Source organism: Panulirus ornatus, chromosome 32, assembly GCF_036320965.1.
Source record: "Panulirus ornatus isolate Po-2019 chromosome 32, ASM3632096v1, whole genome shotgun sequence".
NCBI lineage: Eukaryota > Metazoa > Arthropoda > Malacostraca > Decapoda > Palinuridae > Panulirus > Panulirus ornatus.
The window spans coordinates 27,323,590-27,336,120 of record NC_092255.1 but is presented as its reverse complement, the minus strand read 5'-3'; the positions used below and the strand labels follow the sequence as shown (position 1 = coordinate 27,336,120).

At 38.9% G+C, this 12,531-nt stretch overlaps 1 protein-coding gene across 2 annotated transcripts in view; it reads right to left on the bottom strand.

Annotated features, from left to right (window-relative positions):
• Lerp (lysosomal enzyme receptor protein) overlaps nt 1-6,272 on the bottom strand; it is a 40,035-nt gene extending 33,763 nt beyond the window's left edge. For both annotated transcript variants that reach the window (XM_071681356.1, XM_071681357.1), the window contains exon 1: nt 4,944-6,272. In XM_071681356.1, the coding sequence (XP_071537457.1) occupies nt 4,944-5,999 (1,056 nt within the window). In that variant the 5' untranslated portion in view covers nt 6,000-6,272. The remainder of the gene's footprint in view (nt 1-4,943) is intronic.
• Between the last annotated feature and the right edge of the window lie 6,259 nt (nt 6,273-12,531).

The following is a 12,531-nucleotide window of genomic DNA, read 5'->3' as shown; positions in this document are numbered from 1 at the left end:
TAGTCTACTAATGAATGTCAATTCACACATCATGCTATCGTTTATGAAAAATCATCAATATCCCATACTTTAAACCTCTTATACCAACTGTGTGGTAAAGTGAATCCTGTAGAGAACAAAACCTTAAAGTTGTTAAAATTCAAAACCTGGCCCTTTCATCTCAGAATTTAAAATTTGGCAATCTGGCACACATATTCATAATGTGCAAAACTAAAGTCAAGTGTGTGTTTTATATATTCTAGGTGGTCTACTAATACATGTCAATTCACATGCTACCAATTATGAAAGATTATCAATATACCAAAGGTTACTCTAAACCTCTTATACCAATTGTAAGGCTTCCATTTTGCCAATATGGCACAAAACAGTTAAGGTGAAATATTAAGAGATCCTGCTTCAAAAAGTAAACAATAGCACTAGCCATCTCATACTGTACTATATTCAGAGTCACATACAATTCTACAAATCAAGATATGACAATCAATATACCCTACATTTATGGCATGAAATTACCTAAATCTTAAATACATTACATGTATGAAAACAAGGATTCAGATATACATTCAAAATTTCATTCTTGAGACTAAAAAAATTCTCACCATTACATAAGGTACTGATCAATGTTATACTACTAGGTTGTACCAGTTTTAACTGGCTCTGTAAACAGGCATCAATTAACAAGTTAATTTTAAAGTTACTTTAAAATTCTAATCACCTCATTAATGCATTTTTGTCAAAGAGTATTATTGATCATATTTCTGAATGTGAACGAATGGGGCCTTTGTTGTCTTTTCCTAGCGCTACCTCACACACATGAGGGGGGAGGGGGTTGTTATTCCATGTGTGGCAAGGTAGCGATGGGAATAAATAAAGGCAGACAGTATGAATTATGTACATGTGTATATATGTATATGTCTGTGTATGTATATATATGTATACATTGAGATGTATAGGTATGTATATTTGCATGTGTGGACGTGTATGTATATACATGTGTATGTGGGTGGGTTGGGCCATTCTTTCATCTGTTTCCTTGCGCTACCTCACTAACGCGGGAGACAGCGACAAAGCAAAATAAATAAATAATTTCTGAATCTAGACTTAGTATGTTCCTTTCCTGAATAAAACTTTTAAATGTACCCTTTTCTTCAGCAAAACACTTCTCACATTTTTCATCATTGTCCCTACAACTTATTTCAAGTTCTCATCCACTTTTATATCCTTGTCAAAATCTAAGCACAATAATATCCTTTTCATATATATGTTATCCTCAATATGCTTGGTACCTAATTCTAGGCAACAGCACCGGCTTCTCCCATCCAAACCACTCTATAACCAACCAACAGGCAAAAAGAAAAAGCCAATCCTTGCTACACACTTTTGAAATCATTTCTGACAGATCTCCCAACCCCCACAAATAAAACATGGATAAAACACATACAGACCAAAATACCCTGGAAAGCACTAAACAAATGACCTCCCAACTCAGTTTTAAACTATAATCCATGAGATACACACACACACACATCAGAAATCATGCTCCCAAGACATACACAACTCAAACTCTCTTGCTTATGTTCTGAACATCATCCATCATTACAACACTACAAACATCACCACCATATCCCAAGACCCTTCATGTCCATGATGCCACTACCACAAAAGATGACTTACAACTCAACAGCTTTGCACTTTCTGCATGCAGATGAACATATAACATCACAATACTTTATGACCTGCAGTCCCAACTAGTGAATATGGTCAACTTTCAAGAGCAGCAAGAGCCTTATAAGGATAGAAGGGACTCCTAGGGCAGAAAGTAAGGAAACTCCTAAATAATTCATTTATATTTATTTTATCATACTTTGTCGCTGTCTCCCACGTTAGTGAGGTAGCACAAAGAAACAGATGAAAGAATGGCCCAACCCACCCACATACACATGTATATACATACACGTCCACACACGCACATATACATACCTATACATCTCAACATATACATATATATATATATATATATATATATATATATATACCCCCAGACATATACATATATACACATGTACATAATTCATACTGTCTGCCCTTATTCATTCCCACTGCCACCCCACCACACATGAAATGACAGCCCCCTCCCCCCCGCATGTGCACGAGGTAGCGCTAGGAAAAGACAACAAAGGCCACATTCGTTCACACTCAGTCTCTAGCTGTCATGTATAATGCACTGAAACCACAGCTCCCTTTCTACATCCAGGCCCCACAAAACTTTCCATGGTTTTCCCCAGATGCTTCACATGCCCTGGTTCAATCCATTGACAGTACGTCCACCCCGGTATTCCACATCATTCCAATTCACTCTATTCCTTGCACACCTTTCACCCTCCTGCATGTTCAGGCTCCGATCACTCAAAATCTTTTTCACTCCATCTTTCCACCTCCAATTTGGTCTCCCACTTTTCCTCGTTCCCTCCATCTCTGACACATATATCCTCTTGGTCAATCTTTCCTCACTCATTCTCTCCATGTGACCAAACCACTTCAAAACACCCTCTTCTGCTCTCTCAACCACACTCTTTTTATTACCACACATCTCTCTTACCCTTTCATTACTTAATCAAACCACCTCACACCACATATTGTCCTCAAACATCTCATTTCCACCACATCCACCCTCCTCCACACAACTCTATCTATAGCCTATGCTTCGCACCCATATAATATTGTTGGAACTACTATTCCTTCAAACATACCCATTTTTGCTTTCCAAGATACTGTTCTCGACTTCCACACATTTTTCAATGTTCCCAGAACTTTCGCCCCCTCCCCCACCCTATGATTCACTTCCGCTTCCATGGTTCCATCCACTGCTAAATCCACTCCCAGATATCTAAATAATTCATATTGCCACTTTACATCCATACTGTCTTTCATATCTTCTCTCTCCAATACAGAAGCTCCTCTCTAGTTTCTTTTCAAAATATTCTTTGACTGCTCTATGTGTTTATTGCATAAAACTCCAACTCATTCTTCTTGCTAATTCATTTCTGAGTACAACAACCATCATTAAACCTCTTACATATAAATACTTTACATTCTAATATTACATTCATTTGCCTGACCATAATCCTGTTTCTCAACTCATTTCTTTCCTTATATCATCATAATTTGTCCAAGTAGATGCATTACAAATTATCCTAAGGGCATTGTTCTGAATTGTTTCTTCCTTTTCCTTAATTCTCAAAACCAGAGGTAATCCTAGAGCAGCATAGCCAACTTATGATTTAATCCAATCAGAATATATGCATTTCATGACTCCAGTTGAGGACTAGTTGATTAATCTGTCAAACATTTTCATACAAAATTTTAGCCACCCAAAAATAAATAAAGAAAAAATAAGGTAAGCACAAAAGGAAAAAGTAATGAACATTAAGGGCCCAAAAATTTTCAATGCATTTCCAGCATCCATCAGAAAACACTAAGGGATATACCGGGAAGAGATTTACGATACCCAAGAATAAGCATTTGCCAAAGTGTATCTGACCTGCCAGGCTGTGGCTACGTGATTATATGGGCCACAGTTTCTAATAGCACAACTGACCAGCAACCTAACTAAGCAACTTGGGCCCAGATCAAGCTGTGGGAATAAAAGACTTTCAAAGACTGTGCTTATTAAACTTTGCACCATTAGTCTGACTTCCCTTTGAGGCGCTTCACCTCATCATTCATTGTCGTTCCATAAACAAATACTATACCCAAATATCTAAATCTTTTCACCCGTTCTGCTTCATTTCACCACCCTTAACATCATCAAAGACACTAGTAACATTCTCATATTAAAGAGGGCTTTAGTTTCCTCAATGGTTATCACTTTAGAATAGATATATATAAGGGACTGGACCTCTCTGGAAACTAAGTAGATTTCCCTTTGAGAACAATATCATCGGTCAGGTTTTTCTGTACAATTAGACTCATAGTGACAGTAACGTGGTTAAGGATAAGACTAATTACTACTTCCTGCAGGGTTACTAATTCTATATATTATCCTCTCAACTCTTTGAAATTACACTCGCTCTGATGAATAAATATCTAATCTAAGAAATAACCCCAGCTACTTTGCTAAATCTTTCAAGATTATAAAGCTATTGGCTTTGTTGAATGCTCCCTTAAAATTGATGAAATTGGAGAATTTGTGTGCATCATTTGCTAGAAAATTGGCTATCACATTTTGTGTGCCTTTTTTCCACAAGAAACCATTCATGCTCAGGAAATCCACACAGCTTATCTAACAATGATTTGACTAACAATGATTTGACAAGAATATCAAACATCATAAGTTCTACTGACTTTTACAAGCACATTATCCTACTTTTACATTAATAAATGCCAGAATTTCCCAAAACTGCTTTCGTCTCATTACACATCAATACGAGACATGATAACATGGTCATCCACACATACATCTATATCACAGCAAGCTAAATAATTCACTTAAAATACCTAACTGCAGTGATGCCATATATCTAAAAGTCCTAGAAGGCATGGTTCCCAACTTATATTTAGAAAAAACATTCTACTGGCATGATAGGCATAGAAGACAGTAAAAACCTTTGAAAACCATAGTGGCAATATGCACGAAAAAGAGGGAACACCTTAAACATCAGAGCCCAAGACTTCAAAACCTTGTGCTATCATCAGAAACAGTACTGGATGCACAATCGGAATGCTTAAGAGTGCACCTGATAATTATATACAAAGTGTACCAGACCAGCCAAGCTATGAGGTCTACGTGGGCCTACATGTTGCAGCTTCCAACAGCTTGTTGCCCAACTACCCAATGCAACAGTTGTTGGGTTGAAGACCCTTGAAGATTTCACCAGGTATAGAATGAAGAAATTTACAATTTCAATCAACTTAATGATACCATAGAAGGAAAAAATGTCTACCTTGTGATCATCCCGAGTGTCCAAAGATTCCCAGTTTCCCTTTAACTTGTGGAGAGGTCGTAAGTCATAAACATTGCCATGATCATCCTCTAACACACACTGTGGAAGTTCTGGAGTGCAGACTGCTGAAGTTTTCAAGCTGAATGTTACTGTGGTATCATTCTTTGAAACAAAGTAAATGTGAGTTTTGGTTGCGGTTCGCTCACAATAAAGTTGAATTTCAGTAGTGATGTTTTGATACCTGTAAGTAAGAATCAGAACATCATCTTTCCAATCCAAAGTCATGTCGTCAGTCGTACCCAGGACCTCAGGACTGCTATCATCATTCACTATACAGATTGTTGCATTATCTTTTCCACATCTGCCACTGGTAACAGGACCACATATATTCATCTCATATGTGGTATCAGAACTATTTACGGTGTAATAAGTGGGTGAGTGTAGTGAGTGGAGGTTGAGCAAATGGCTGGAATTTGAAAAATTAATGGTGCATGTTGAAGGTTTCTCAGCATCTAGCTTCTTTGGGCAGGCTGCCTTGGACATCCAACCAAAATACAACTGACATCCAGGTGAGCTCAACAAGATGGGTCCAGGTATTTCCTGTGTTTCATCATGTTGACAAAGAATACTTAAATAGGTCTTGTACGTATCACTACTACCCCTGGCTCTGCATTCCTCACCACTATCGTAAACATATTCAATCCAATCATCTTCAGGTACTTTTGGTCCTGTGACTGGGATCTGTCCTCCATTACTGACAATAACTTCCGTTTCATTTCCGTCCAGGTACTTGACAGCACAGACTCCTGTGTTATTTCCAGCACACAGTTCAGGAGCATTTCTCAATGGATGACAAAGACTCAGATAAAACACTCTCTTCTGATTGGTACCAGTATGTAAAGTTTCCGTAACCTCCCAGTAATCTTGGGCCGCTAGATCACGCAGATCGAACTCATAATTTCCATGAACAACTTTGCAAGGGCTATCTATTGTCCATACCCCAGTGGCTAAGATACAAAGCCAAAAAGTCTGGTAAGCCTGCCTGACGCGCCACATGATTCTTCTACGCTTAACTAGGAAATACTGACTAGTGGCCAACAGGTCACATGAGCAGAAATCATCACCAAGACACAACACTGCACAGCTGAGTCATCTGCAGCGAACGCTCCCTCCACTGCCATCACTTGCCACTACACCATTCTCACAACTACTAATTCCAGCCATAAATCAAGGGAAATTTTTACTTTGATCATTTGTTTTCCTTATGGTAAAATGAAGATTTTTCAAGGCTTGTTATGATGGTGCAATTGTCGTCTAAAAACTTTAGTTCAAGCTCGAAGTCTTTTAAAAGTTTAAATGAAGTTTGGATCAACTTGATATGCGACAACTTAAGCAAATCTGTATTAACAAAAGATTTTCGATGTAGAAGAATTTGCATGTAAAACGGGCTGCCTTGAGGTGAAGAATTCTTTTACCACACTAACTGCTAAAACTCATAGATATAATGAAAGATACTTAACACATTTAAGATATGGAACTCTATCATCATAATGTTCTTTCCCAGTACAGTACAAAGGTAATTACATATTGATTCCATTTTACGGTGGTTTTCCAATTAAGTACCGAGTTGAAAATTGCTGACATGTCATGCTTCTTTGAATGATAAAGAAATCCTGAGTTTTGTGTGTATATATATATATATATATATATATATATATATATATATATATATATATATATATATATATATATATATATATATAAAGCTTTATGATTACATCTAAGCCAGAGCAAGCGATTCGAACTCGAGATATGATTTATAAGATATCTGATTTATTTACAAAAGTGTATGACATACATTAACATTTTTTCTCTAAAAACTCGATAGATAAGCATTTCTTTATCAACCTGTCACATACTAGAGAAAATATTTCATCAAGTAGAACATCAACAAACGTCGTGTTACACCTGTCATGAAAATCTACTACAATTACTAACATTGTGTAACGTTCAATAGTAATTGTCATCATATTTTCAGTTTAACATAATAGTTATAGCGGATTTCACAAAAAATTGAAATTAAATGTTTAGCGTGGATGAATATTTATTTAGGATTCATTCAGTTGTCGTATGTAAAGTTAATGTAGGGGTCAGTGTTGAGTAATACTTTTGATAATCCGAGCTGAGCCTAACCCTCCAACGGCAGCATGGGAGGCGGGTGACCAAGGTTACACAGCCGTTATGAATAACCATATGATGCTCTAATAACGAAGCCAGACTTGAGTATTGATAAGCCCACAACACCTTATTTGATGTTGGAAATCATTGAAAATTGTGCACGACACAATAGAATTATTATTGTAAAAGTCAGACTCGCCAGTGTGATTTACTTACAAATTTTACATGGAGGATGTCAGTGTATTATAATGATTTCCTTCATTTCACTTTGGTTTACATATTTATCATATGTTTTTTCAGATCTATAAAAGAAATGGAACTCACACTAAATATTTAATGACATTAATTAATTTACCTTCAAGTTCCTTCTTTAGGTGAAATTATATTATGAAGTGCTACCCCCTGCCAGGACAACAGACAAAAAGGCCACATTTATTCACATTCAGTCTCTGAACTGTCATTTGTAACGCACCTAAACCACAGCTCCTTATACATATCCGGGCCCCACAGACCTCACCATGGTTTACCCCAGGCGTTTCATATGCCCTGGTTCAGTTCATTGACAGCACGTTGACCCCGGTATACCACATCTTTCCAGTTCACATTATTCCTTGCACGCCTTTCACCTAACTGCATGTTCAGGCCCCAACTGCTCAAAATCTTTTTCATTCCATCCTTCCACCTCCAGTTTGGTCTGCCACTTCTTCTTCCCTCCACCTCAGACACATATATCCTCTTTGTTAATCTCTCCTCACTCATTCTCTGCATATGTCCAAACCACTTCAACACACCCTCTTCTCCTCTCTCAACTACAGTATTCTTATTTCCACACACCTTTTCTACACTTTCATAACTTACTTGATAATACCACCTCACACCACATAATGTCCTCAAACTTCTCATTTGCAAGACATCCACCATCCTCTCTACAACCATTTCTATAGCCCATGCCTCGCAACCATATAGAATTGTTGGAACTACTTTTTCTTCAAACATACCCATTTTTGCTCTCTGAAATAACGTTCTCTCCTTCCACACATTCTTCATTGCTCCCAGAACCTTCGTCCCCTCCCCAACCTGTAACTCACTTCCGCTTCCATGGCTCCATTTGCTGCTAAGTCGACTTTCAGATATCTAAAACACTTCACTTCCTCCAATTTTTTGCCATTTAAACTTACATCCCAATTAACTTGTCCCTCGACCCTATTGAACCTGATAACCTTGCCATCAGGACAAATGGAATAAAACTCAAAGCTAAAAGATGCAGTACTGACGTGGGAAAAAGCTTCCTATAGATGCGATGAGCATTGGAATATGTTACCGTCAGACGTAGTGAAGGCTAAGACTTTAAATACCTTCAAAAGTCGTTTAGACCAATGTTTCATATATTCAGGTATTCTGCGAGAAAAACGCCAGAAATAAACTGTGTAAACGACAGGGGAAACGGGGACACTAAAGGCCGGTGTTCAGCAGCGGAGAGTCGGTAATAGCTTAAAAAACTGAGCGGAATAACGTTTTCTTATCAAAATCCTGTTTTTGTTTTTTCCCAAGACAACCCAGTGGTGGGGTAATCAGGCCTTCTGTCTGTCTCAGATAAACTTCCATTGTTGTAGGTCGCGGATCATGAGTGAAAGCCAATCAGCAGGTGAACATGTACGTGTATGATAGAATAATAGGTTATGGTTACTGGACAAGACTTGAAAATCAAGGGTGGAAGAATCATTATAAGAAAAAAGGATTTAGTTGTTACTGATGATAGTTATTTGTGTGTATGTGTCTGTTTAAAGTATAGGGAGAGAATAGTGGGAATTAGTGGTGGAAGGGTACGGGGGTGGCGTTGACACCATGGGGAGTGACCAGTAGTGATGATTGGACTGAGAGAATTATCACCTCACGTTAGAACTGGCGTCAGCATCAACCGGAAACCACCAGTCCACATCCTCTCTTGAGTCGTCATGACTGCTTAGTCTGTGGCCTTCCTACGGTTGACGGTATACCGTTATATATTCATATATTGCCAATGATAAGGAGGGGTCAGACAGTAGTATTATCGGCCCCTCCCACGACCTTTCCCTCCCTGGTAGACTTTCCCTTTTCCCAATTCACTTTACCAACATTCGTGGTCTCTAGTAACCTCTTTTCGATTGAACACCGTGACTGAATCCTCCAACGTTATATATATATATATATATATATATATATATATATATATATATATATATATATATATATATATATATATATATATTTATTATTTTTAATTTTGCTTTGTCGCTGTCTCCCGCGTTTGCGAGGTAGCGCAAGGAAACAGACGAAAGAAATGGCCCAACCCACCCCCATACACATGTATATACATACACGTCCACACACGCAAATATACATACCTATACATCTCAATGTACACATATATATATATATATATATATATATATATATATATATATATATATATACACACACAGACACATACATATATACCCATGCACACAATTCACACTGTCTGCCTTTATTCATTTCCATCGCCACCTCGCCACACATGGAATACCATCCCCCTCCCCCCCATGTGTGCGAGGTAGCGCTAAGAAAAGATAACAAAGGCCCCATTCGTTCACACTCAGTCTCTAGCTGTCATGCAATAATGCCCGAAACCACAGCTCCCTTTCCACATCCAGACCCCACACAACTTTCCATGGTTTACCATGGAATATATATATATATATATATATATATATATATATATATATATATATATATATATATGTGTGTGTGTGTGTGTGTGTATTGGAAATGATCACAATTTTGCGCGTGATCAAGTAAATTCCTATGATTCCTCGGGGAAAATGAAACACGATCAGTTCCCAAGTGCACTTTCGTGTAATAATCACATCATCAGGGGAGATACAAGAGAAAACTATAACTCGGTTGATATACAACGAAGAGACAAAGCTAGGAAGCTATTTGGTAAGCAAGTGATTGTCCAAGACTTTGCACATACAAATCTTTGCTTCTTGACGTAAAAACGAAAATGCCTGGAGGCCTCCCTTCACTTTGTGTTTCTGTTTGGGTTGTGACGGCGCTAACTCACGTAGGTAGGTTCTGCAGAGGTCAGGACTGGCACAATTTTACATCTGATTGTTGGGGTAAGTCAAGAAACACTGGAAAAACAGAATATCCACCGGACAGGCAGACGACGCGCCGTCATTGGTCGTAAGTTATGCTAAATTATAAACGAATCATATTTCGGATGTGAAGTTGTCCTGGCCGGGTGTGACAAGTCATAGTGTGAGCCATATTGTGGCAGTTTACAGTACCTTGTGTATTGTAACGGTGGATCTACAATCGGGAAGCCTTCTCACAACAGGTAAAACAGAAAAGAGTCATCATTTGTGTTAAGGTAATATCGTGTGAAGTATTTGACACGTTAATTATACAGTTTCTGTAAAGGTAGAACAATATTGTGTATATCTTGCACAAAAAATTATAAGTGTACTATGAAGCAGGGCGTAAGTTTGATTGATAATGGTAGAACTGTGTTACTTAGTTCATTATGTTACTTAGTTCATCAATATATGAGATTCATGATCAACTGGCATGAGAGGTAAGTGCGGCGAGTTGGTGTTGGAGGAAATATATTGCTTGCATGGAATGCATTCATCTTTGGCAATAGGGACAGGTGTCATCAACATCCAGACAAAAACACGACCACCGCCGTACAGTTCTTTGATAGTCCGCCAATGGGACGTACTCCTACAGCCGTTTTAGGACAGATGGGAAAGGTCATTGATCCGCCACAAGTACCGAGTCTGCCATATCGGGACAAGGGGGAACACGGCACTGACCAACACGGTCCTGGGTTACGAAGATCAGAGAGAATCAGACGAGCCCAACGTAACACCATATCCGGACAATAACGGTCTCGCTTCTCCCAACTTAGTGTATTTGGTGATGGACTTTCGATATTCCTACTTCGTGTAATATTGTGCTATGTTTCCTCAACTGTAAGTTTTTCAATACTTTTTCCATATTTTATATTAAGATTGTAACTCTTACTACTCTTCATGATATTCTTCATTTATATCGCTTTTAGTATCTTCCCTTACCTTTATGTGTTATGTACTGTGTTTTTTCCGAGTGTGTTTCTTAATTATATTTTGTTTGCGTTTTATTATCCAGTTTTATGATGCAGTTTTTCTTCACTTTTTGTAGATTCCTGATGATGGCGAAAACTTGACTGAAATAAAACGTAAAACTTTGGACAACTGGTGTTTGAGCACCCACCCAATGATTGAATGATACTGAGAAAATTAGAGAACACAAGATATGATTTTAATAACTAATATGAAGACGTGGAAAAGATGGATGGGAAGTGCTTAGTGGTGAAGATATTTCAAGTATCGGCTGCAGTGGACGTACTTTTGTGTGTATGTACCGTGAGTGGAGACTTTGGTCTCACAGAACATCTTCTGTGTGTACAGTTGAAAAAGTATGACACGTGCTTATAAGATGGATGTCCATGTTTCACGTAAAACACACCGGACATGGGTTGAGTGTACTTATCTGTTGTTCTGTGGCTGTACGTATGTACTGGATCCACTCCCTCCCCCCAGGGGACTGGGGCGGTCTGTACCGGACCCACCCTAAGGGAGAGGGAGTGGACTTGATAATAGATACAGCTGGATAAATGTTGATACAAAGGATGATTGATAGATGTGGATTACCAGAGTAAAGAGCAAAGCATTATACTCATGGAGAATGAGCTTATGTGCTGCTGGGGTGGTTGTAGTGCTGAATGGGAGGGTTTAATGCTGTTGGGGTGGTTGTGGTGCTGCTGGGGTGGCTGTAGTGCTGAATCAGTCGTGTCTGGGGATGAGACGTGGATCTGGGGGCAGAGGCAGGTTACCTGGCCGCATATGGTACGTGATAAGAAGACATTCCTCCTGAGGATAAGAAATCTTGCTGTTAACTGATAACGTTGGGGGGAAAGCTACCTTCCTGTGTGTGGTGGCTGTCTGGGACCTCTTGCCAAGATACTACACGGGTGTATGGATGATGTGTGGTACCTCAGATCAAGGTAGCACCTGGTGTGAGGTACCTCAGATCAAGGTAGCACCTGCTGTAGTTTCTCAGATCAAGGTAGCACCTGCTGTGTGGTACCTCAGATCAAGGTAGCACCTGCTGTAGTTTCTCAGATCAAGGTAGCACCTGCTGTGTGGTACCTCAGATCAAAGTAGCACCTGCTGTGTGGTACCTCATATCAAGGTAGCACCTGCTGTGTGGTACTTCAGATCAAGGTAGCACCTGCTGTGTGGTACCTCAGATCAAGGTAGCACCTGCTGTGTGGTACCTCAGATCAAGGTAGCACCTGCTGTGTGGTACTTCAGATCAAGGTAGCACCTGCTGTGTGGTACCT